Below are 27920 nucleotides of genomic sequence, written 5' to 3'. Positions count from 1 at the left end.
CTAGGTATTGTTTTCAGTAGTTAATTAACTTTTTGCCATGTAGTGGTCTAGCTAACTACTGAAACTACACAAACCTTTTTTGCAAACAGAAAATAGAAAATAAAATTCCTAATTCTCACTTGAAACATAGTTTTTGTGTTGAATATGCTAAATTACACATTCTGTTGACATCTTATTTCAGAGTGATTTGTTCTTGCAATTTCAAGTCTATGACATTTTATATTTAGATATGATAATTTATGAAGTAGTTTGGATGTAGTGAACTACTTTTTCAAAGTAACTTTAGTTAAGTAACTATATTTATCTTAAGGCTAACTTTAGTTTAGCTTAACTTCTTCCAGTGTGAAGTAATTGGTACCTTGGTAAACTAGATTTCTAGAGTAGCTTCCCCATCACTGAAACTCAATACATTAAGTAATGAGTGCTTGCTTTGTTATCCAACTGATCTTGTGAACCCCGTTCATTGCTGCTTGCAGCTATATTTTATATTCTATTATATTCCATTCTAAACTAACAAGGAACCCTTGTACCAAACCATGTTATCATTAAGGCTGCCTGTTCAGAAAGATTAGGCTACTGACTGTACTGAGCTCTCTCCCCTACAAGTTCCTCCTACCAACTGCACTGTCCCTCTCGACCATATCTGCACCCAGATCTCTTGCCTCTCTCGCACCCTGCGTCTGTCTCGCAGTTTTCCAGCATCGTCCAGCCGTCACACTCACTCTCAGGACGACACTGGGCAGAAGCAACAACATGGCTTTACGAATGAAGGCTTCCATGTTCGTGGGACTTTTCCTGCTTTCTCTGGCCTGGAAAGGTATGTGACCTAATACAGATCAGTTTTGTGACTACTGTACTGTACATTGGAAACTTTGCGGGGTTGCTTGTCAACTGAAGTCTGGCTTCTTGATGGAACGCTTCTCTGCTCCGCTCCGAATAAGGCTGCGTAGACCCAGCAAACTGCAAATATGTGATGTTGCTACCTTTATTCGGTCGTTTTTCTGGTCAATTGTTTAAGAAAGCTGAAAAGCAAATGGAAGCTTATTTTCACAAATGATGAATATAGCTGCCTAGGATGTTTAAAGCATATCACTTTTCTACTATCAGTTAAAGATAAATGATACTGTAGGTTACCTAGTTACAATAATTCAAGTAATAGAAGTATTTGAGATTTACACATGTGCATGTCTAATGTGTATAAAGTAGTTATTTATTTGTCATCATATAAATAGGAGTAGTAAGTGGATAGAATAAGTGGATTTAATTAGTCACCCCTATACAGCAAATTCTGTCTTGAAAGATGGTCATTAGATTGTGTCACTTAGCCTATGCATATGAACAAAAAGGTAAGCTCTTCTTTCATGGTGTATGCATGCCCTCACTATTACTGTATATGAGTCATTATTTTGTTTTGACTGAATACCCAAATACTGTAATTTTAGGTATGTATGACTCTTGAGGAATGCAATCTGTAACTGGCTATGAAAAAGCTGAAAGTTGTCGCAAAGAGACCACTTTTCTAGTCTGTTCTATAGCTTACTTCTTTTAGATCAAAAACGATTTATTCACATAACTGCAATTGTGAAAAGCATTCCACTGATGCGATTGTATTTTTGTCCATAATGAAATAGCTCAATTACTTCTGATTTTATGGAGCCTACTCTAAGGTCTATGAATGTTTGTGCAGTAAGCCCATCGAATACAGCTATGTTTTTGTTATATGCTTCGCAGATACTGGTTGTTACAAATGTTTTTTGGGTCATTTGGTCGAATATGTTGTTGAGAAGGGAAAATCAGCTGCCTAGCTGCCTACTGTCAGGTCATGTCTTCCTACCAGGGTTAATCTTGGTCAGTCATGTTCTGAAAACATTTACATTTACGCCATTTAGCAGACGTTCTTATCCAGAGCGACATCCAGTACAGTAGTAAGTGCATACATTTTCATACTAAGTCAAATATGATCACCGTATGATGGATGCAGTATGCATGCTCTTACCAAATCTCCACAGAACGATCCCTAGGGGAAAAGGTAAGGGGAAATGAAGGAAAAGGGATACAGGTCCCTCTGCTAGGCTATACCTTACTGACATCTGAGATTATAATATATATTTTAAATGGACTAACTCAATCTGTGATACACAAGGAGCACCAGTGTCATTAAAACCTCTACGGGATTGGTGTCCCCGCCATGGGACGGTTGAGCTAACGTGCGCTAATGTGATTAGCATGATGTTTTAAGTAACAAGAACATTTCCTAGGACATAGACATATCTGATATGGGCAGAAAGCTTAAATTGTTGTTAATCTAACTGCAATGTCCAATTTACAGTAGCTATTACAGTGAAAGAATACCATTGCTATTGTTTGAGGAGTGTGCACAGTTATGAACTTGAAAAATGTATTAATAAACCAATTAGGCACATTTGGGCAGTCTTGACACAACATTGTGAATAGAAATGCAATGGTTCATTAGATCAGTCTAAACCTTTGCACATACACTGCTGCCATCGAGTGGCCAAAATCTAAATTGCGCCTAAGCTGAAATAATACATTGTGGCCTTTCTCTTGCATTTCAAAGATGATGGAACAAAAGAAATACAAAAAAACTCAGTTTTTTCTTTGTATTATCTTTTACCAGATCTAATGTGTTATATTCTCCTACATTAATTTCACATTTACACAAAAGTCAAAGTGTTTCCTTTCAAATGGTATCAAGAATATGCATATCCTTGCATCAGGTCTTGAGATACAGGCAGTTAGATTTGGGTATGTCATTTAAGGCGAAGATTGAACAAAATGGAATGTGAAATGATGGCTTATAAGTGTATTTTAGGGTGTGCTGCCTGGGTGGGGTGGGAGGATGAGGGGAGGAGCATGTTGTAGGAAGCGTGCTGCAGCCTGGTGGTACGTATAATATCCTATTTTACAGCTCAGTCATTTCAAAGCATTTTTTCAGCATATTTGTCTGTTTCTGTTTATTTAGACAGATGTCTCCAGTCTTTCCCTTATAACCCATCCTTTGCGTATCTGACTTCCCTTCCCTCTTACCCCTTTACATCCCTGGTCGCCTTCTCTCCCCTCCTGTTTAGACCCTCGTCTCGCTAACTCCCTCTCTTTATTGTACTTGTCTCCTGTTTTAGCTCACGCTCGGCTATTGTTCCTAATATCATCCTTTCCTTGACGTCCCTGCTTCCGGTGAGCTTACTTCCTAAACCCCTGCCTTACTTCTTGGCCTCGGAGGACCAATTGTGGTGTTTTCCCACCGCCCCTCTTATCCGACACTCCTTGTTTCTCAGGAAGTAGATGCTCGTTTTGGACTACGGTGGGAATGCCATAGCTATCATGTTGAACATACATATAGCAGAGGTCGATAGAGCAGGTTACATCATATGACTTTATAGGCTACGTCCTCAGTCTTTACTGTTGGTCATGTTCTTGATTTCTTACTATGGGTTTGTCTGATGTTCATATGTTGTCTATCTGGTCTGTTCTTTGATGGGCATCCTTCACCGTCACATTTGACAGCCGCATAAAAAGTCAGCCACATAAAACTTTTTTTCATTCTGAAAAAAAACAGGTCAAGTCTGGTCTTGCTGTGTTGGATTTCATATTAGCCTCAATTGATTACTATGCCAGAGTGATCAGAAGGGTTTGCCCTCATCTGGTTGCTATCGAGGCCAGGTGTCATATTGGACACAGCCTTCAAAGATATCTTTGTGCCAGAATGCCAGCATGCCAGCTTGTTATTGACCACAAGGCCCCAGCAAATACATTTACCCTCAAAGGAGCAACATCACTTTAATAACTTATCTAAATACATTAATCAAGCTGCTTACAGTAATACCTAAATAAACCTTCACAATAGTGAAGGCATCAAAGGAGTGATGGCATCATCAGGGATTCCATAACGACCCTTTGATAATGAGAGAATGTACTTCCTGTAACACCGGCCAAAAGCAGGGGGAAACAGCATGCTCATCACAAAGACATCTCCCATTAAAAGGACATCTTTTCTTTTCTTTTTTTGTTTGTTGGGGAATGCTGGTGATGGGCTGGGTGTTGAGAGGGGCTGCCGGTCAATGTACACAATAAAGGTCCTTGTGCACCATCTCAGAGCGTCGATAAAATGAAGTGTAGATCTGGGCAGCAAATCAGCAGAGAGCTGTGATTGAAACGGAAGTCCCTAAATTCGGGCCTCTGGCAAAGGGGATAGAGTGCCGGAATGCCACTGTTTCACTTCCGAGCCCCACTTAAATTTTCACGGTGACAGAGTTCTTACACTGCAAAGCCTTGTTCATCTTAGCCTTCTGATAAGAGCAACCAGTTACAGCCAGTGGCACACATTCTCCATCCTCATCCTGTTAATGTAACAATGAAGTTTTTAGGTAGAATCCTCCTACAGTCAAATGTATCCAGGAATTCAAAGTAGTAGCCTGGGACGTGATCCTGAATAGTTCCTATCTTTCTTCACACTGGTTGGAATCCTTGTGAATGAAGCCTCACCACAGACACTTGCTTGATGCCTTTATTTACCGCCGTACTGTCAGATATCGTGGTTGGGGAGCGTAAACTGTATGTAGCTAGGTGGAATAATTAACATTTAGTGATAGATCAGTGGACGCCGTCATAAATGTTTCATAAAATCTCAATATTCCACATATTTATCGTTACCTCTTTTATGAATCATTAATGCACGTGTAATGACAACATGCACGTCGTCAATCAAATGTGTGATGTCACAAATGTAACCGATCTCATTACATCATTTGGAAGACGTTAGGAATGTGTCATATTATGTTTATGTTCTGCAGGTCTAACCCTATACAAATGCTTTCTCATTTTACATTTGAAAGCAAGCCATAACCAATGCTTTTGAGAACAGTGTGGTAGGTTTATGTGTTTGATGAACAGCAGCTGGTTTGCCACCCTGCTCAGAAATGTAGCTGTGTTTTTTTATTTTTTTATGCCGTAATGTCCTGTGCTGTACACAGATTAGGCCACATTGCCCCTTATCATCATAGTCCAGAAATAAACTTTAGCTCAGCTCTCCAAACATTGTTTACATATTCCCATTCAACACAAAGTCCTTGTGACAAAGTCAAGAAACAAGCCACCTCCGCTTTTTGATATTGTTCGGTCGTTACTGTGAAACATCCATCAGAAATGCTTGCGTAATGTAAATTCATTCTTCACACAATGGTCATTCATCGGTTTTAGACCTGTGTGAAAATGTCCAGATCTCTGTGCGGAATCAACAGGAAAAGTTATAAACTCAAAGGATTAGCTTTTCCGATGTATGCCTGAAGAGGAAGTTAGTATCACACCCCAGGCAATGCTATACGTTTAAATCAAATTGGCAAATACAAGGTCCTGTGAAATTGTTTTTATAGAAATATAAAAAATAGACACACATTCCTCGTAAACTGCGTACATCTTGCAAAGCATAATCATTTCTAAGAATTAGCAGGATGGTACAGGAAGATGGAAGGAGGTCAGGAACAGAAACATGAATGATCTTCTTTTTCAGCATTTAGCATCTTGCACCATCTTGGATCCTACTTGGAATCTCAAAAAGAGGACAGTGAGGCTGAGTTGTGACGATGTTGCTTGGTTACTGGTATGGTGCTCTGAAGTCTGAAGACACATCAAAGCTAACTGGGAAACTACCTGATTGATCAGATAGTCACAATGAAAAACATGCTGTCCTCAGCTCTGAACGGCTAGAGGCCGTTGTCAGGGGTCTGGTTTTGAGGGAAGTTATGGGTCGTTAAGGAAACTTTGGGGCTTTTCCAAATCAACCCTATGATTGAATTAGGTTAGAACAACAACCAGAGACAGTTAAGGATCTGCTAGCGTAATATTAGTTTAATTGAACCCCAAAGGATCTCTCCTGCAACTGGATTTCTGCTGTATCTGGCAAGCTAGAAAGGAGCACACTTTCTTTATCTCTATAAAAGCTATTGAACAACGCCAGGCTTCCTGAATGAAGTGCCCTCTCTCAGTAGTCTGCAGCCACACTGGTGTACGGATTCAGGAAAGTTTCACAAGCTTAGTGATTATAAATAGAATTTGAAAAAGAATCAATCTTCCAAACCATTAACTTTTATTGTCGCTCGCTCTTACTCTCTCCATTAAGTTGTAGAGGACACCATCTGAAGTGCGAAACAAGTTAGAGAGTATAGCAGTGGCTACCAGGGCATTATGTTTGCTGTGTTGTCAGGATGAAATGGCCTAATGGTTTTAGGCTGTAGGGAATGACTTTCAATACTAGAGATGGCACGAGTAGAGACAACAATGGACAGAAGCCAGGAAGGGAAATGTCCTGTGTAAAGTACAGATCGGAGGGTATGAATCTGCCCCCACAGACAGGCATTACCACAATCAATACATGGTGTGCTGGATCAGACTGGAGAAATGAAAGGAGCAGTCCATTGAGTTGTTTGTTTGTGTGGAGGCTCCCTCCCAGGCCCCTCCACTGTTGACGTCAGGGCATTGTTGACACGTTGTTAGCACTGGCTATCTCGCTTAAGCTAATTGGTAGCACACAACCACTGCTCGATCAATTAAGCAGTCAGGCTCTTGGAATGAAATCTCTGTCGTCAACTAATGTTTTAAACAGCCATACAAATGTTTTATGATAAAGAAAGACAATGCTTGTGTCTTTTTTGTATTGTTTCCAGGTGTAAAGGATCTGGTTCCGATCTGGTGTTGATTTTGATTGGATCAATGCTGCGTTCAGTCATGCATTTACAGATTGGCTTGATGTGAAATTGCCATTACAGTCTTTCAATGTCTCCAGATTGAGGCAGGCCGTATGTAAGACACCTGCCACATGTTGCATTAATATGTGTTCTCCATCGGGGCTGTCGCACAGTCCACTGAGCCATGAATGTTTAGTGTGTTTGAAATCACTTCAGGTGTTGCTAGAAATGCCACCACTATCTTGCCATCAGTTCAACGGAAATCAAAAGAGCTAAGGTATAAGGGCAGTCTTGCCACTATCTTGCCCTTATACCTTAGCTCTTTTGATTCCCGTGGAACTGATCTCTAGACAGATGCACACACAGCTGCATACACCAGGCGCCAAAACTGTCTGAGAGAACCCAGGCGGAGGTTCAGGTTACTGAAGTCTTCATTATCCAGTAKCCTGTCTGTCCGCGTCCCCCTGGGGTCATGTCTCAAGCACTGCTGCTACTTGATTCCTCTGAAGTCCTCCAGCATCTGGAATCCTCCTTTATTGGCCACCCACTCTCACACCTCCTTCTACCTCATTTCACTACACTCGCAATAACATCTGCCAACCATGTGTATGCGACCAATACGATTTGATTTGATTTGATCTCTTGTCGTTTGCTTCGATTACAGACCAAGTGTTCTGTCATTGGAGCCGAATAAGTGTCAGACTGGTGTCATTGACATAATGCTTGACCGCATTGGATGTAATTACCTGCCAATTACCTACCTTACATTTATCTAGCCCAGAGGAGGCTGGTGGGAGGAGCTATAGGAGGACGGGCTCATTGTAATGGATGGGATGGAATTAATGGAACAGAGTCAAACATGTGGTTTCCATATGTGTGATGTGTTTCATACCGTTCCATTCATTCAATAGCAGCCATTACAATGAGCCCATCCTCCTTTAGCTCCTCCCAACGGCCTCCTCTGATCTAGCCTAACAATTTAGCGGAAAATGCTAAATATATTACTGCGAGAATTGCTGCACTGCCCACACATGTTACAGACTTGGGCCTTCTTGGTTCTGTCTATTGTGCCTGTTGATGGTGTGATCTCGCCATCACAACAACAGTCATGTAAAGCCCCCTTCATCAAACTCTCAGAACAAGAGATTACAGAGACATTGGATTCACTGTTTCAAATCACTGAACGTTGTGTCGTCTTGGAGGTTTTAACTGTAGGAATAACAAATAGCTAGCCTGCTTCGTAAGAGAGGGGGGAAATCTATCAGGGTACAAATCCTTTGATTGGTTATTAGTAGCTTTTCACACAGAATACACGTTTACCCTGAGAAATTGTCTGGGTGGTCCGCATCACGTTTAAATTCATCATCAACACTCTGATTGCCTGTTGCTGCAGTGCTCTTGAACAGTGTAAACAAAGCCGCCTCCATTCAACTCCTCCCCAGCTTTACCAGAGCACTTTCGCATTGTGTTTATCTCAATGGAGACTGCCCCCACTGAGGCACTGTAGGGCTTCCCATGGAGGAGCTAATATGGACATTAAGGGACTAACCACCTCTTCACCTCTTGCTGTTCTTCTCCTGTCGCTGAGGGGCGTTGGCTAGTTGATCTCAATCATTCGCTTTCCCTCCACACACAAAAAAAAATAACCCCTCAGTGACTTGCTGCCGTGTCATCAACACTTTAATATGAGTCTTCTCCTGAGATCCTGAGAAGAAACCTAGTTCTTAGGAAGTGTTCCTTTTGGTGTCTGTGGTAGCTAGGTGTTTCTGTTATGAGGTCAGAAAAAGTGTTATCGCAGTAGAGTCATTTTACTCTCCTGAATAGCTTGTGTGATTGCTAAGCCAGTCTTGGGGGTTAAAGCAACAAACCAAACCAAGTGAAACTCTGTATGCCACTACTGGTCAGCCATAAACTGATGCTTTGTCCACTGAGGAAAAGTAATTTTGCTTTTTCTTTGACAAATAGAGAGCTCTCTTCCTGGCCAAAAACATCAGCGGTCACTTAAAATGTTGCTCTGCTCTTGCAAAATACGTATTATTGGTGAACTGAAGTTGGTCATTATTAAACAGGAGTTTGATCAAGGTCTGAAATAAAAATCGGAGAACTGAATTTCTGTTCAATTTCTTTCATATCAGTTAAACTTAGCTCTACAGTTGTGGCAGTAAGTATCCAAAGTTGGTTTTGGATTGTTGGTGTTGTCCTCTAGTAAACCTTGATTCTCAAAACGAGTAATTAGTGAGAATGTTTGACTATGCAAAACATTTTTTCACTTTTATGGGCCTTGTGAAAAACTAGTGCCCATATTTAAGCAATAATTCAGGAGGGGGTGTGGTATATGTCCAATATACAATGACTAAGGGATGTTCAAATTCATGACGCAACGTGGAGTGCCTGGATATAGCCCTTAGCCGTGATATTTTGGAAATATACCACAAACCCCAAAGGTGTCTTATTGCTATTATAAACTGGTTACCAATGTAATTAGAGCAGTAAAAATACATGTTTTGTCATAACCGGGGTAACTGTAAAGTTTGGTGGTGGAGGAATAATGGTCTGGGGCTGTTTTCCATGGTTCGGACTAGACCCTTAGTTCCAGTGAAGGGAAATCTTAATGCGACAGCATACAATGACATTCTAGACGATTCTGTCCTTCCAACATTGTGGCAACAGTTTGAGGAAGGCCCTTTCCTGTTTCAGCAACCCTGTGCACAAAGCGAGGTCCATACAGAAATGGTTTGTTGAGATCGGTGTGGAAGAACTTGACTGGCCTGCACAGAGCCCTGACCTCAACCCCATCGAACATCTTTGGGATGAATTGGAACGCAGACTGCGAGCCAGGCCTAATCGCACAACAGCAGTGCCCGACCCCACTAATGCTCTTGTGGCTGAATGGAAGCAAGACCCCGCAGCAATGTTCCAACATCTAGTGGAAAGCCTTCCCAGAAGAGTGGAGGCTGTTATGGAAGCAGACGGTGGACCAACTCCATATTAATCCCCATGAATATGGAACGAGATTTTCATGCAGGTGTCCACATACTTTTGGTCATGTAGTGTACCACGGCTATGGGCAGGAACCCGGGTACTCCGCTTTGTGTCATTGGCCATATACCACACCCCCACTGGCATCCAGGACTACCCTGTTTATAATTAAGCAATAAGGCCCGAGGAAGTGTGGTATATGGCCAATATACCACGGCTAAGGGCTGTTATCACGACACAATGCGGAGTGCTTGGATACAGCCCTTAGCCGTGGTATATTGGCCATATATCACAAACCCCAGAGGTGCCTTATTGCTATTATAAACTGTTTATCAACATAATTAGAGCAGTAAAAATAACAGTTTTGTCATACCCGTGGTATACGGTCTGATATACCATGGCTGTCAGCCAATCAGCATTCAGGGCTCTAACCACCCAGTTTATAATTACAAATATGACACACTAGACTGTTATGACTGCACCTTCATCAGACTCTCTACCTGTATCAGTCTATGATTTTATTTCCCACTTACACAATTAGCTGTGACTCTCAGTTTGTTTTGCTGTCTGGCGTTTTCTCAGAGGACAAGGCATGATACCATAGAAGGACATTATTTAATGCTTGTATGCTTTTGGATACAATAACCAAAACAAATGTTTCGGGACAAAGCCCAGTCGGCATGTAAACAGTTGCTTTAACACTCGACTCATCACCTGGTTGTGAAAGATTATCGTTGTTTTCTCCAGATTTCTCATTTATTAAGTTGTTATACGTGCCAATTCTTGCTGTCTCTGCCAATTTTAGGAATAAAATGTTGGGAGACAAAATGCTGAGAGCTAAATTAAATCAGGCTAGCTTTTATTTCCTCTTTGCCCCTCAGGAGCAGTTGAGGTCATTTGTTTCAGTAATTGGCATATTTTGTGGCTAAGCACCTCTCAATGTGTTCATGTGGTTATTAGATAATATAGCTCTACTCGTTACAGTAGTGTGATGATAACGGATCGTACAGAGTCAGGCATGACAGCTGTGCTGTGTGAGTCTGTGTGAACCAAAGGAGTGACATTTGTTTCAACCTTTCACCCCCTCAGCTGACAACACACAGACAGACATACGTGCAGACAGAAGCAGAAAGGCGCGCATATGCACACACACTTCGATCTTATAGACAACTAAATTGCATTTGTAAACATTCCATGCAACTGGCCAAACCTATGAACTAGTTTGTGCACCTTTTTGATCGTAGATAGAGAGACAGCAAGCCTTATATCAAGTGCTAACATACCTGACGTAGCTCTAACAGCCTGCTTGTGCCATGAATGAAAGAGGCCTGTTCTGCTCTGTGTTCTTTGCTGCCCAGTGTCCACTGTCACATGAATTGTGTTGTGTGGAAGCCACTTCTAAAGCCCGGAGCTCATTAAGCGATTTGCTGGAATCTGAGGCCACTCAACGGCTTTGTGTTTGGTTAAATGGTCCATCTGCACCGTCTCTGTCTAAGCATTTAGCTCCTGGTGCCAGGTCAAATAGAATGATGCTCTTACATAAAACTGGACACATGAATGTTCTTGCAACATCCCATGAACATTAATGCTGTATACTCTGAGAACCTTGTAACCACATTCTAGATAAGTGCTGCTTGACATTACGGGAACGTTCTCCTAACTTTAACACCAAAAGGTTCTCAGAAGGTTTGCTAACGTAGATAGAATGTTCCCCTAAAAAAAGGCATTGTGCTTCTGATTTGCGAGGTAAAACAAAACCACAGCATCTCAATGTTTGAGGCAGAAAATGACTTTAGACCGTGTGAGTTTAGAAGGCGGTTTTGTTTCTAGAACATATATTCTAGGGAAGATGTTCTTTTCCAGGAAGAAGCTAAGATATACTCTTTGTGTGGATTTTCATCATTGTGTGGAGAATCTGTTGAATCTTCCATGTGTAGATCGGTAATATGAAGTATATCATGAACTTACTGTGTACTACAGAAAGCTACCAGAAAGCCAACTGTTATTCTCTTATTCTCTTATCTTACTCTTATTGAACTGTGGTTTTTCATGTCATGCCATTGGTCATTGCTATAGCGTTCTCGCTCTAGCTAGGCCGATTGTGATTGTGGGTTCTCAACCCCTTGACTTCTGCCCTGGGGTCAAACGCACTCTGCTCTCTGTTCCTGTGGTGAGGGTTAATGACCTGAGAGAAAACACTCAACACCAGCCAGTCACCATCGAGCAGTAGAGGAGGAGCAGGATAAGGAAGAGGAGGCCCTTCCTGGTACTACCACTCCTTATGCTTTCTCCTTGACTCCTATAGACACGGTGGCCAATCGCTGTGGAGTGCTCGCCCCTGTCTCACTGTCAGGAAGCTAGACACTTCTGGACAGTGGTCCGTTAACTGGGTTCGGTACTGTGAGTTTTCTGAGAGAGTGTTTGTGTGCGTGCGTGCATGTGTGTGTGCACATGTGGTTGGGCCCTTCCAATAACCAAGGCAGCCATGATGGACTGAGATGCCGAGCATTCCTCAGACATTTCTCCCCCTGCCTGCCTGCTTCTCTCTTCTCTTCTGTTCCCCCGCCAGGTTCAGGGGCAGAGGGCCTCCGATCCCTCAGACCAGCCCTGGATTCCTGCCATGGTTCTCAATTCAAGCCAATCAGGATGGGTTTTCCCCCACAAAAGGGCTTTATTACAGATATATATTGTAAATACTCCTCGGTTTCATCAGCTGTCAAGGTGGCTGGTCTCAGACGATCCCGCAAGTGAAGAAGCCGGATGCAGAGGTCCTGGGTTGGCATGGTTACATGACCCGGTTGGACGTACTGCCAAATTCTCTAAAACGACATTGGAGGCGGCTTATGGTAGAGAAATGAACATTCAATTCTGTGGCAACAGCTCTGGTGGATATTCCTGCAGTCAGCATCCCAATTGCATACTCCCTCAAACCATGAGACATCTGTGGCATTGTGTTGTGTGACAAAATGGCCCATATTGTGGCCTTTTATTGTACCCAGCACAAGGTGCACCTGTGTAATGATCATGTTGTTTAATCAACTTCTCGATATGCCACACCTGTCAGGTGGATGAATTATTTTGGCAAAGGAGAACTGCTCACTAATGTAAACAAGTTTGTGCACAACATTTGAGAGAAATAATATTTTTGTGCATTTGGAAAATTTCGGGGATCTTTTATTTCAGTTCATGAAACTTGGTGCCAACACTTTACATGTTGCGTTTATATTTTTGTTTGGTATATTTGATTCAGCAGATGTGATTGAATGCCGCTATAGATCAACCACAGAGCCAGACTAGCCAGACAAGGAGAGAAGTTCAATTTCTGTAGTTGCTGGTGAACATGACACACATTGAATATGACAGTTACACCAAGTTCCATATTTAGACATAAGAGGGCTACATTTGAGAAAAATCAGATGTACAGTAGTTACTGTATTATATCAAACAACCGTATATGTTTTCTCTCTCTGGGAGATAAGACTCAAATGGTAGGCCTGCTAAACTGGCGCTGGCTGTGAAAGATGTAAAGGGCTGATGGGACAGCAGTGTCAAATATGGTGTTTGGCCTCAGCCACATCCGTTTGCATCTCGGATCTCGGATCAAAAGTGAGGGAACACCGGAGTCCCTCTTGCAGAGCCTCAAAGAGCCCTGCTTTTAGCTGACGGCCTGTATAGGTATTGGAGAGTACTGGAGTGGCCCTCGGGGGTGCTCATTTGATTGGTTGAAATGTGGGAGCGGGGGAGATCGCTCAGCCCGTGTCAGAAGCAGTGTCTCGTCCACTGCCATCAGTACACACTGCTGCTTAATAATGAATGCTGTTTTCTGAAACATCAAACGTCTCTCAGCTCATCTAAAGCACATTACGGCATTTTAACCCTAATGCAGAACACACTACTGACTCCCTTACTGTGTTTGTGCGTGCACGTGCACGTGTGCGTGCATGTGCGCGTGTGTTTGTGCTGTTTCATGGAACATATAGTAGAGCACTCTGGTAGTGTCTGTTTACATTCCAGACAATGTTCTTCTYGCTGGCCTTACTGTACAGTAGCCATTAGCTACTGTACAAGATCCTATCGCCATTATATGTTGTATGGCTCCTCCATATAGAGTGGTATTATTGGGTGAGGTAATTTACATCTTAACATCTTTCATGAAGAAGCACATTAAATAATACACAGTGGACACTACAAGCATTTCGCTACACTCGCATTAACATCTGCTAACCATGTGTATGTGACAAATAACATTTGATTTGATTTGATTTATTCTATCTAAGACACTTTCAAGTGTAAAATGTTGAATCCTTCCGAGTCTGTTGTTGAACCCATGCGTCAATCAAAGCAACATAATACCAAAAATCCCCATCAAAATCCGTCAGCTTAAGCTTGCACGGGCTGCATCTCAATCCACCGCATCCGCCTATGTCGGCCTTCCGCATCTGCGGTGGAAGGTGGCCGAGCTACAGCCGTTTTTGTCAGACCATGAGACCCCCACTAATGTCAGACTAATGGAAGTATGGAGGTAGTTTTGTGCCAACAAAATATAGGGTTAAATATGTGTAAAAAAWAWATATATATATATATATTTCCTGAGCTTTCTTATATCTCTTAGATATCGGACAGGCACTTCAAAACCTTATTATCAATTTTTTTAATTTATTTTTTGCTGTTTATGAATGTGTTTTTCATGCGTTTCTATGGGCTATAGTAGTAAAGGTCAAATTCAATATTTTATCCCCCCCCAAAAAATATATTGATATCTAAAGGAGTCCTTAAATTCACAATCAAATAACTAAATGATCCATGGTATGACCATCTTAAAACAATTCCATATGTTAGCTTAGTACCTTCTTTATAAGAACACTACATTGCTACTATTTTTAGGACTAGCAACCTACGATAAAGCCCTTGTAAAAGACGCTACATTAGTTTTGATGTCACCATACTGTACCAATTTATTGCTCTGCAAGACGTTGAAGTAAAACTGATTTGACCCATACTTTTTAATAGGGAACAGCTCTTTCTGTAATATTGGCTCCAAATTATTTGTATTTGTTTTATCTCCACATAAAGGCTTTTTTTTCACTGCATGGATATCGAATGCCCTTAAAACAGGGATCATCAACTAGATTCAGCCGCGGGCCGATTTCTTCTTGAGCGGATGGGCGGGGGGCCGGAACATAATTACAAATCATTTGTAGAACGCAAATTGACAGCAAGAAGCCCAAATAGATATAATATTTGACTAAAACATAATCATTTAATACCTTGCTTACATTTGTATACAATCTATAATGCATGGGAATACCTTGGAACATTTTTCCAAAATTAAAATCATTTGGAGCTGATTTCCCTGTGTTTTTACAATCTTTTATGACCAAATATATTAATAAAGTGTGGGGGGGGGGGGGGGGCGAATAAAACAACCCACTGGCCACCTGTTGGGAAAACCTGCTTTAAAAGATTTCTGTCTCAAAGGGTGAATGGCTGCTTCTCTGGCACACTCAACCCCTTGTATAGTACTTTGTACTACCTGGCATTGATTCATGCCACTTTTAGGGTACACCAAAAAAGGAGAGAGCCGCTCTCGAATACTTCCAAAGGTGGCTATCTTTAGAATTGCCACTGAGAGAGAGACAATGCGAGAGAGAGAGAGTTCCAGCATACATCTCATATTTCTGAAGGCATGTCATGGGGTTTGCTCTGTCGTCACAGTCAATGCGGCACGAAAATAATATTGTCCCTAATGGCCTTTCCCATACTTTTGTGCTTCAGTGTTATTTTTGCCTTTTCCTGAGTACACAAATCCTTTTGGAGGCCACTTTTTCTCTGAAATGTGGGAAAGAGGATGGAAGGGGAAATTTTTTACCACCATGGGATACGGCAAAAGGCGGGAACCCTCTGAGTCTGCAGTTAAAATGCAGCTGTGAGATAGTGTCCATTTTGTTATGATTTCACTTGTATTTTTTGGGGGTGGGAGTCAGAGCTGGACATGGGAAGCTGACCGCATCCCACATAATGTCAGAAGTCATGTGCAACACATACTTTTATGCAGAGGTTATCCAAACAGTGAGTGTTTGAGAGTGTGCGTGGAAGAGAGCAATATGTTGCCAAGTTATCAAACCAGCAGAACACAGTGAACTCTCTTTGGTGTTCATCTTTTGAGACAATGCCAAACAAATAACAAATATTTCAAGAGCGATGAGCCAGTGAACCTGCAGTAGTAGTCTTCAGTCTCTTCACAGTGGGAGCCGGAGAATGTTCTAGACTGGGTCGTGTTCATTAGGGTACATCGTAGAAAAACAGTGCAACAGAAAACCAAAAACCTGTAACCTCATTGGACAGGTTCAGGTAGTACCTCCCTGTTTCACAACCTTTTCTCCCTATGGGAACATGTAATTCAAGACAACATCCAGATGAACCAATAGAAGAGGAGTGTTAAGTCTTTAAAAAATCCGCCCCTGAGGTGATTTTAGGAACAGGTGTGCTGCTGAAAGAGTAAGAAGGGATCGGATTCACAGAGATTTTTTTTTGATGACATTCTTTTCTGTTGCGTGTGTGGTCCCATTTATCCATCTTATGTTTACTTTCTGCTCATCCTCCTACTCCTCTCTCTTATACATCATTGGACTGTAACGGTATGTTGACTGGCCCCCAGAGTAGGCATTAGACGACGGCCCAGGGGAAAGCATTTGGGTCATGGTGACCAAACAGCACACCTGTTCCTAAAATCACCTCTTCTATTGGTCCATCTGGATGTTGTCTTGAATTTTGGCACGGAAATGTGCATAGTGTAGCTGCCCATGTCAGTACTATCTCTCAGCATGTAAAGTATCAGCTGAGTCACAGCTTCTTGCAGCGCAAGATAGCTACTGTAGCTAACTCAGCACAGTGAAGTTGGAGTTAGCCTTACTAATGCTAACTGGCTAGCAGCTAACTCAGCACAGTGAAGTTGGAGTTAGCCTTTCTAATGCTAACTGGCTAGCAGCTAACTCAGCACAGTGAAGTTGGAGTTAGCCTTTCTAATGCGAACTGGCTAGCAGCTAACCACAGAACAGTGAAGTTGGAACCATAGCAGGTGTGGTGAGTTGAAGCGCCGCCATAACACCAGCGCTATCCCAAGGTTACGCCACTACCGTAGCTAGCACAGTGTCATTAAATGATGGCTGGTATTGGGACCAGTACACATTGTTATTAGGTCTCGAGAGATTTCAGAATATACCCAATGTTACTGTGATGGCATAGAAAAACAGTTCTGTGATCTCGGTGTCTCTCTGTAATGTTTTTATTCCTTAAAGGTTTCTGCCGGTGTTTATTCTGTAGACACTGTGTATCAAATACCAAGTTTGGTGAGAAAACATGTCTTATTCATGGTCCTTTATATTGAGTGCATTACGCCCAAGGCCAAGGGCTTTGCCTGTTCGCCGTTCCTATTCAGACAGGGGCTACTCTATTGTTGAACACATCATTCAACACTTTTGTTCTGACTTGTTAGGGATTTAATGCAAAGAACAGACATTTACAGGAACTACTGCCATGACAATAATTGTTCACGTGGTAGTTCAGTTTTGATATGTCACAATCTACAGTAACGTCATGTGAACGTGCATTTCGTGCACTGATGCTGATTTGTATATGTGTGTTTTTAAGTTCCCGATAGCAGGGTTTTCCAAACTCGGTCCTGCCCAAGGATCAGTTACCCCTCCCCCAATCCTACCTAATCTTACCAATTAGTGGTAAAAAATCCCAAATTGACTCAAGACCGGTGTCTAGGGGGCAACTTCACTCTGCGCCTAATAAAACATACTCCCAAAAGAGGATATTGAAAGTTAATGAGCCAGGCAATAATTAGGGGACAGCCAGAGTCCTAGTGTCTGATGCTTCATAAGTGGGCCTCTTCTCATTCGCTCTGAAGTATGCACACCTGTGATCACTTTTCCATTCTCTTTGAAGGTCTAGTCCCATAGCATATTTGATGATTTGACTTTTAACATGTTCTGTGTATGCAGACATGCTTGACTGACTGCGAATTGTACGCCTGCGCACAATGCCAAGTCCAGTGCCAACTCTCTCCTAGTCTAGAGCCAGACAGGCCAAAAAACTCAGCCATGTTGTTCCTAGGTTCTCACGAACACTGACACGGCACTAAAGTAGGGGGTCTATTTATGACGCTTAGGGGGTCAACGCATTGTACAGTGTCTACCGTATCGTGTAAGCAAACACACATGATATGGTATTGTTATTCTTAGAGGTGACAGAGATGTCATTGAACTGTCATTATGAACAATGAGTGGAGTATATGAGTATGTATGGAAACATATACAGTGCATTCGGAAAGTATTCAGACCCCTTCACTTTTCCACATTCTGTTATGTTACAGCCTTATTCTAAAATGGATTAAATAAATAAAAATCCTCCTCAATCGACACACAATACCCCATAATGACAAAGCAAAATCAGTTTTTTAGAAATGATTGAAATATATATTTTTTAAATACCTTATTTACTTAAGTATTCAGACCCTTTGCTATGAGACTCGAAATTGAGCTTAAGTGCATCCTGTTTCTGTTTAAGGCTGTAAAGTAACAAAATGTGGACAAAGTGAAGGGGTCTGAAGACTTTCCAAATGCAGTGTATTGTGCAGTGATCAAATTCTATAACAAACATCTATGGGGAAAATGATGAGAAAGCATGGAATAGCTGCTTTCTGTCCTCCTGGTTCCTTAGCTTTGTGAAATTTCAGTTTACCGAAGAGCAGGGTAAAGTCCACTATAAATAAAGAATGGATTTATTTTTAGTGGGGAGAATCCACAGCTTATATCTAAATATTATAAAGAATATTTAGATGTAGCCCTAGTCTTGTTTAGAATAGATTMATCTAGCGTGCCAGACTTTACAGCTACACAGAGACACACTCACCTGACTGGAAGATCAATCAGAGTAGATGAAATACATTGTAGGCATTATATATGACATTTTTCTGTGGTACTATATGCAGTTTATATGAAGAGTTTTCAAATACAAATGATTCTCTTCACAACTGCCTCGAGAGAGTAATACTCAATCACTTATTGAAACATAAACAGACGTAAAGTCATGGGAAGAATGACTCTCCAATGGATGTGCAGAAAGATTCCTTACCGTGTATATATGTACTATAATGTGGTGTGTGTGTGTAGATGTGTAGATGTGTGTCGATCTCAAATGCTGTAAATCTGGCAGGTTGCCTTTAACGTGTGTAGTCTGTTTACTGGTGGAATCATGTCTTCAGGTCAAGTTCACGGGCCCCCAGAGCATAAACTTGCTTAAGTTGAATGTTTCACGTTCGATTGGTAAGGTGAAGCTTTATTTAGGGGTTGTTGGGGGAGTCTCAGTGTAACAGTATAGCTTCTGTCCCTCTCGCCCCGACCCGGGCGCGAACCAGGGACCCTCTGCACACATCAACCACAGTCACTCACGAAGCATCGTTACCCATCGCGCCACAAAAGCCACGGCCCTTGCAGAGCAAGGGGAACAACTACTTCTAGGTCTCAGGGCGAGTGACGTCACCGATTGAAACACTATTAGCGCGCACCACCGCTAACTAGCTAGCCATTTCACATCGGCCACATCAGCGCAGATCTGAATCTACCGCCACACCCTCCTCCTCACAGGGGTGTGTACCACTCCATAGCCCCCCCAAGACAGATGATAGGGATGAGCAGTCTTGTCAGATGACAGGTCTCTCAGTTAGGAAATCACAAGGACATCCTCCATAATAATTGATTTAAAATCATCATTAACCTCAGTGGCAACATTAATTGAATCCCAAAGATGACTGCTGAGACTCTGATGGTATGTAATTAACAATGCAGGTCTTTGGCTAGTGTGGTTGAAACCCAGATATCCTGTCAAGGTCCAGTGGTTATGCTAGTTGAAAGGTGAGACCTTGAAGCGGATTAGATGGGGAGATACAGTATATGAAGAGATAAGAGGTGGTGTGAGTGCCCCACACCTGCTCCCCTAAAGCCAGGCTAGCTAGCTAGACAGACAGACAGAGGGAGGGAGGCAGGTAGGGCTTGTCCCTCCATCCATCCCTTTGAGACAAACACATTCCAGGCTTTGAAAAGCCTGTGCCGTGTCTCATCTATCCCTCTGTGTCTTCTGTTTTTTTTKCACTTGCAGGTTAGGGGAAGAAAAAAAAGAAAGCTTTATAGTATGTGAAATCTCGAAAATATTACTCCGAATGCATGACCTAGTGCGTGATTGCGTTGACTCCCGCCATAGTTCATTTAAGTACAGCGCGTCAATTATCAGCTGTTGTCAAACACGTGACTTGGAAAAGACGAGTGAACGCCGAAATGAGTATGCCGTTTGTACGTAGTACGCTAGAATGGGTATTCGGACATGACCGTGCGCACGAGCGTGCGTGTGTATTGTTTGTGGGGATGTGTGGGTGCTTGCATATGCGTATGTGGGTGCTTTCGTGTGTGTGTGCTTTCGTGTGTGTTTGAGTGTGTATGTGTCAAGCAGCTGGTGGGCTGATTGGGTTCAGCTGGGCCAGAGAGAGAGAGAGAGAAAGAGGGGAACATTGTCATGGTGTAAACATTAAACGCACAACAAATAATACAACAATTAATACAAGTCCCATGATGGTAGTGACTACCCATTACTGCTTATTACTTATTAACCCTCATTTATTCACTTTACTTTATTAAACATTTCAGTTGTTGTGTATCTTTGTTTTATGTTTTATTTTAATTATCCATTATTTTACCAGGTAAGTTGACTGAGAACACGTTCTCATTTACAGCAACGACCTGGGGAATAGTTACAGGGGAGAGGAGGGGGATGAATGCGCCAATTGTAAACTGGGGATTCTTAGGTTTGATGACTTTTGTTTCATTCCAAGTCATCATCTCATCTCTATAGAGCTGATGCCTATGCTGTCTGACAAAATCACACCCCAAAAATATATATACACAGACCGACAAATGATGCGCAATGAATTATGGTCATTGTTGTTAATTGCCACGTTTTATGCGCTAAACTATGTATAATATTGGCATGTTGGAAACTACAACTCCGGACTATAGGTTGGATGTGATTTATCTATAGAGAAACTGTACGATGTGCGCATTGCGGTTACAGAAAAAACCCGAGCCAAATGGAATTCAAATAATTGAACTTATGTCATCAATTAGTTGTTTAAAAACCGAGAAATAACCTACATTTCAGATAATCGCTCAGTACTAGGTGTTTGCAGGCAGGAGTTACGTCTACAAATACATCAAAGTCCGGTGTGCAGATATGCAAAATATTTGATATAATATGGCCTGAAAAAGAGGGCTCCGCCTTTACATGTCTTTGAAAGCAGTAACAATAATGAAGAGTTAACCTGAAAATGCTTGTTTCTGTTATCTGGTGTAATTATGGCACGCTTTGTTGGCAAGCCCACTGATCTCACATGATTGAGCATGGACAGCTGGAACACTTCCCGGTTCCTCACTTGAACTATCAACAGTGACTCCATTGCTCGTGCACTGTAATGACAACTCTTTTAATCTCTCGTCTTCTGTCAGAGAGCATGTCAACACCTAGAAATGACCAGAGTTGTCAGCCCGCTCCAGACGTGTCTGAAGACTCGTTTGTCTAATTAGACTCAATTATGATGTTCAAGGTGGTTGATTCTTAGGTATGCAGACAACTGCCTCCAGCTAGAGTCTGACTGCAGGGAACAATGCTGTGTTTGAAGCCACCTATTTTCACTGAAACCTTTTTTAAGACATTCTTAATGTGTCCAGTCTAGTCTACTAGGTAATCACATTTAAAAAACCTGCAAAGCATTTCATGTCATAATGATGAAAGGATGTTTTCAACTGCTGGTATCAAGCATTTTGTTTATTTGCAAGATAATGCTATACCATGTGGTAATTATCTTCAATGTTAGGTAAGATAATGCCTAATACCATGGGAGAAAGGTCTTGGTAACACCTTACAATAGGCTGCATTCATAAAGCCTTAATAAGGGCTACATAATGTTTGAACGTATCTCTTCTGCACGTGAAGGTACTCACCTCACATGTGCACAGTGTGGACAAGGGGCACAGCTCCTCTCACATTCTGGCCTCCCGACCATCAATAACTCGTTATACAGTACCAGGCAAAAGTTTGGCAACACCTACTCATTCAAGGGTTTTTCTTTATTTTTACTATTTTCTACATTGTAGAATAATAGTGAAGACATCAAAACTATGAAATAAAACATATATAGTAACCAAAAAAATGTTATATAATATATATATTTTATATTGAGATTCTTCAAAGTAGCCACCCTTAGCCATGATGACAGCTTTGCACACTCTTGGCATTCTTTCAACCAGCTTCACCTGGAATGCTTTTCCAACAGTCTTGAAGGAGTTCCCACATATGCTGAGCACTTGTTGGCTGCTTTTCCTTCACTCTGTGGTCCAAATCATCCCAAACCATCTCAATTGTGTTGAGGTCGGGTGATTGTGGAGGCCAGGTCATCTGATACAGCACTCCATCATTCTCCTTCTTAGTCAAATAACCCTTACACTGGAGCTGTGTTGGGTCATTGTCCTGTTGAAAAACAAATGATAGTCCCAATAAGCGCAAACCAAATGGGATGGCGTATCGCTGYAGAATGCTATGGTAGCCATGCCGGTTAAGTGTGCCTGAATGATAAATAAATCACAGACAGTGTCACCAGCAAAGCACCCCCACACCATCACATCTCCTCCTCCATGCTTCAGGGTGGGAACCACACATGCGGAGATCAAAAATCTCAAATTTGGACTCATCAGACCAAAGGACAGATTTCCACCGGTCTGAGGTCCATTGCTCGTGTTTCTTGGCCCAAGCACGTCTCTTCTGCTTGTTTGTGTCCTTTAGGAGTGGTTTCTTTGCAGTAATTCGACCATGAATATATGATATACACTTCCAAGATGGCATAGCAGTTCAGACGTCATTTTGTCCTCGTATTGTCGTGTCCTGTATATATACAGTGGGGAGAACAAGTATTTGATACACGCCGTCAAGAGCTGCCAGTTGCCCCGAAGCCGTCAAGCTGCGTCTGCCCCACCGAGCCGTCAGAAGCTGCCAGTCTGCCCCGAGCCTACAGATCGCGCTGCCCATCTGCCCCGAGCCGTCAGAGCTGCCAGCTGCCCCGAGCCGGCAGAGCTGCCAGTCTGCCCAGTCCGACTGAGTCATCCGTACTGCCATGCCGTCTAGGCATCCGTCGCCCGTAGGAGTGTGCTACTAGTTCTGAGTCATCCGTTGACCCAATGTGGCTCGTCCGTGACTGCATTCTCCAGAGCTCCAGTTAGCCACAGGAGTAGTCAGTATACCTCTGGTGAGTGCTAGTCTCGTTCTGGCCCTTGGTGCTGGAGTGCCGCGTCTAGAAGTCAAATTCCGTTGCCCAGGTTGCCGTTATACAATGGGTCCAGTCGGACTTCAGCCCGGTAGCTGCAAAGGCAGCACAGACAGTAGTATGACGACCGCGCCGTTCTGCGACATTGGCGGCCTGGTTCGCAGTAGGCGCGGTCCCGTCTGCCTAGAGCTCCGTCAGCAATGCAGGTAATGGGCTCCTTGCCAACGCTCCGTCAGACGGCCCGTTCTGCAAGCCTAGCGTCAGGCGGCCCGGTTGCCAATGCACCGTCAGAATCGGTCCCGTCGTGCCGATAGCAACGCCTGCATGAAAAACTCGCCCGATCTGGTATTTGAGCGCGTGTCACAAGCACCGCCCCGTCTGCCATGAGCCTGGCAAAGCCGTCCGTCTACTGCCATCGAGCCTTCCGACGATTCACCGCCGCCAGACCGGATCAGCCAGAGCTTCCGCCAGACCGTATCAGCCAAGAGCCTTCCGCCAGACCGGATCAGCCAGAGCCTTCCGCCAGGACCGGATCAGCCAGAGCCTTCCGCCAGACCGGATCAGCCAGAGCCTTTCCGCCAGACCGGATCAGCCAGAGCCTTCCGCCAGGACGATCAGCCAGAGCCTTCCGGCCAGACCGGATAGCCAGAGCCTTCGCCAGACCGGATCAGCCAGATCCTCATCCAGCCAGGATCGCCAGCAGCCAGATCCGCCAGCCAGCCAGGATCCGGCCAGCCAGCCAGGATCCGCCAGCAGCCAGATCCGCCAGCAGCCAGGATCCGCAGCCAGGCCAGGATCCGCCATCCAGTCCAGAGCTGCCCCTTATCCTGTGCTGCCCTTATCCCTGGTGCTGCCCCTTATCCTGGTGCGCCCCTTTATCCTGGTGCTGCCCCTTATCCTGGTCTGCCCTTAGTTTCCACGGTGCTGCCCTTAGTCGGTGGGGTTAATTTGGAGGGTGGCCATTTTTTGGGGAGGCTACGAAGGCGGGTAGAGACTATGGTGGGGGGGGCCACGACCAGCGCCGGAGCCGCCGCCGGTGGACGGAAGCCCACCCAGACCCTCCTCTAGACTTTGGCTGGTGCGCCCGGAGTTCGCACCTTAAGGGGGGTTATGTCCACGCCCTGGCCTTAGTATTCTTTGTTTTCCTTAAGTATTTTGGTTAGCCAGGGTTGTGACATGGGGAATGTATGTGGTTTTTGTTGTGTCTAGGGGGATGTAAGGGTTAGGGGGTTTTATTAGAGTAGTTGGTTATGTTTAGTATAGTTGTCTAGCTGTGTCTATGGTTGTGTGTATGTTTCTAGGTATGTCTATGGTTGAGTTTATGTTTCTAAGGGTTGTCTATGGTTGAGTGTATGTCTAGGTTGTCTATGGTTGCCTGAGTGGTTCTCAATCAGAGACAGATGTCGTTCATTTGTCTCTCTTGATTGGGAGCCATATTTTAGGCAGCCATAGGCATCAGGTTTTTGTTGGGTCATTGTCTAGTTCTGTTCAATTCTAGGTCTGGTCAAGGTTGCAGTTTGCATTTTGTCGGTTAGAGCTTCACGTCATCTATTTGTTGTTTTTGCTTCGTTGGTTATCTTCTAAATAAAGAGAAGAAGGTATTTTTTACACGCTGCGCCTTGGTCCTCTCTCTCTCCCATGGACAATCTGACAGAAAATCTTGTAGTTAGGATGAAAATGGTCAGAATTTTTCGTGGTCTTCCTAAGCCAGGATTCCAGACACGGCTAAAACATCTGGGTTGGCAGAGTGTGCTAAAGCAGGGAACAAAACAAACTTAGGGAGGAGGCTTCTAATCGTTAACATGCATGAAACCAAGGCTATTACGGTTACAGAAGTCATCAAAAGAGAGCGCCTGGGGAATAGGAGTGGAGCTAGGTACTGCAGGGCCTGGATTCACCTCGTACATCCACCAGAGGAACAGAAGGAGTAGGATAACGGGTACGGCTAAAAACTATGAGAATTGGTCGTCTATGAACGTCTAGAACAGCAGAGAAAGGAAAGTTTCTGGGGGCGATAAAAAGCTTCAAGGAATAATGTACAGATAAAGGTATGGTGGATGTGAATACAGTGGAGGTAAACCTAGGTATGAGTGATGATGAGAGAGATATTGTCTCTAGAAACATCATTGAAACCAGGTGATGTCATCGCATATGGGGTGGTGGAACTGAAAGGTTGGATATGGTATATGAAGCAGGGCTAGAGGCTCTACAGTGAAATAAGCAATAAACACTAACCAGAACAGCAATGGACAAGGGCATATTTACATTAAGGAGAGGCATGCTTAATCGAGTGATCATAAGGGTCCAGGAGTAGAGGTTGGTTGGGGTCACGGCGATCCAGACCAGCTGGCCGGGTAACTGGCTATCGGTAGCAAGATAGCATAGGGATGGAGGTCTATTTTTAGTCACCTCGTGCGTTTCGTCGGTAGATTAGTGGGGGTTCCGTGTGGTAGAGGGGATCAATCCAATTGGCAAAATAGATATAGTGACCCAAGAAGAATTGTCCGACTATACTATTCAATAGCAGCCGATAAGACAGCTAAAGATTAGCCGGGCCCCAGATGAGCTTCAGGTAATCGCGAAGGAGGTGCCAGTTGGATAACTCCCTCGGGCAGATAACGTTCTGTGGTCACGTGAAGGCCCCGGTGGGGCCCGCATTTGTTAGTGAAAAAAAACGGGTCCGGATAGGTGATTGTAGCCGCAGGAATGGCTGATGGAACTCTTCAGCTGGCTAGCTCCGGAATAATAAGTTTGCCCACCGGGATCGACGTAAGCCAATAGTCACATGGTTTGCAGCTAGCTACTGGAATCAAGGTGTAAATGTCCAGAGCTTGCGGTTGAAATCCGGGATTATTGAGAAAATAGGTCCGGTATGTTCTGGTCTGAGTCGCGTTGTACAAAAGTGCCGATAGATTATCGAGCTAAAGGAATAGCTGATGACCACAAAACGTGGGTAGCTGAAATACTAACGTTAGCCAGTAAACCGGCTAACTTCTGGGTAGTTTCAGGTAGCTTCTGGTAGCTTTGGCAGCTTCTGGTTAAGCTGCTGGCTAGCTTCTGTGAGCTTTCTGGCTAGCTTCTGTTAGCTTCATGGCTAGCTTCTGGTTAGCTTCTGGCTAGCTTCTGGTTAGCTTCTGGCTAACTTCTGGTTAGCTTCTGGCTAGCTTCAATGTGTAATTTTCAGATTTGAGTTAAATAATACTTTTTTCTGTAATTGGTGAGGCGGTTGCAGGAAAGCTTTTTGTAGTTGAGTTCTTGATAAAATAAAATATATAAAAGATATGCGAAGAAAGGTGTAAATATATACAGTGGGGAGAACAAGTATTTGATTCACTTGACAATTTTGCAGGTTTTCCTACTTACAAAGCACGTAGAGGTCTGTAATTTTTATCATAGGTACACTCAACTGTGAGAGAAGGAATCTAAAACAAAAATCCAGAAATCACATTGTATGATTTTTTAGTAATTAATTTGCATTTTATTGCATGACATAAGTATTTGATACATCAGAAAAGCAGAACTGAATATTTGGTACAGAAACCTTAGTTTGCAATTACAGAGATCATACGTTTCCTGTAGTTCTTGACCAGGTTGCACACACTGCAGCAGGGATTTTGGCCCACTCCTCCACTACAGACCTTCTCCAGATCCTTCAGGTTTCGGGGCTGTCGCTGGCAATACGGACTTCGGCTCCCTCCAAAGATTTTCTATTGGGTTTCAGGTCTGGAGACTGGCTAGGCCACTCCAGGACCTTGAGATGCTCTTACGGAGCCACTCCTTAGTTGCCCTGGCTGTGTTGTTTCGGTCGTTGTCATGCTGGAAGACCCAGCCACGACCCATCTTCAATGCTCTTACTGAGGGAAGGAGGTTGTTGGTCAAGATCGCTGATACATGGCCCCATCCATCCTCCCCTCAATACGGTGCAGTCGTCCTGTCCCTTTGCAGAAAAGCATCCCCAAAGAATGATGTTTCCACCTCCATGCTTCACGGTTGGGATGGTGTTCTTGGGGTTGTACTCATCCTTCTATTCCTCCAAACACGGCGAGTGGAGTTTAGAGCAAAAGCTCTATTTTGTCTCATCAGACCACATGACCTTCTCCCATTCCTCTCTGGATCATCCAGATGGTCATTGGCAAACTTCAGACGGGCCTGGACATGCGCTGGCTTGAGCAGGGACACTTGCGTGCGCTGCAGGATTTTAATCCATGACGGCGTAGTGTGTTACTAATGGTTTTCTTTGAGACTGTGGTCCCAGCTCTCTTCAGGTCATTGACCAGGTCCTTCCGTGTAGTTCTGGGCTGATCCCTCACATTCCTCATGATCATTGATGCCCACGGAGGTGAGATCTTGCATGGAGCCCCAGACCGAGGGTGATTGACCGTCATTTGAACTCTTCCATTTTCTAATAATTGTGCCAACATGTTGTTGCTTCTCACCAAGCTGCTTGGCTATTGCCTGTAGCCCATCCCAGCCTTGTACAGGTCTACAATTTATCCCTGATGTCCTTACACAGCTCTCTGGTCTTGCCATTGTGAGAGTTGGAGTCTGTTTGATTGAGTGTGTGGACAGGTGTCTTTTATACAGGTAACGAGTTCAAACAGGTGCAGTTAATACAGGTAATGAGTGAGAGACAGGAGGGCTTCTTAAAGAAAATAACAGGTCTGTGAGACCCGGAATTCTTACTGGTTGGTAGGTGATCAAATACTTATGTCATGGCAATAAAATGCAAATAATTACTTAAAAATCATACAATGTGATTTTCTGGATTTTTGTTTTAGATTCCGTCTCTCACAGTTGAAGTGTACCTATGATAAAATTACAGACCTCTACATGCTTTTGTAAGTAGGAAAACCTGCAAAATCGGGCAA

At 43.3% G+C, this 27920-nt stretch overlaps 1 protein-coding gene across 1 annotated transcript in view; it reads left to right on the top strand.

Moving 5' to 3' along the window:
- Nucleotides 1-639: 639 nt before the first annotated feature.
- LOC111949700 (cell surface glycoprotein MUC18) overlaps nt 640-27920 on the top strand; it is a 56423-nt gene continuing 29142 nt past the window's right edge. Inside the window, 1 exon segment of the mRNA XM_070433982.1 lies at nt 640-817. Within this exon segment, the coding sequence (XP_070290083.1) occupies nt 754-817 (64 nt within the window). The 5' untranslated portion in view covers nt 640-753.

The sequence above is a fragment of the Salvelinus sp. IW2-2015 genome, linkage group LG22 (genome assembly GCF_002910315.2).
Source record: "Salvelinus sp. IW2-2015 linkage group LG22, ASM291031v2, whole genome shotgun sequence".
NCBI lineage: Eukaryota > Metazoa > Chordata > Actinopteri > Salmoniformes > Salmonidae > Salvelinus > Salvelinus sp. IW2-2015.
Note: the sequence above shows the minus strand (reverse complement) of the source record. Positions and strands in the feature narration are given on the sequence as shown.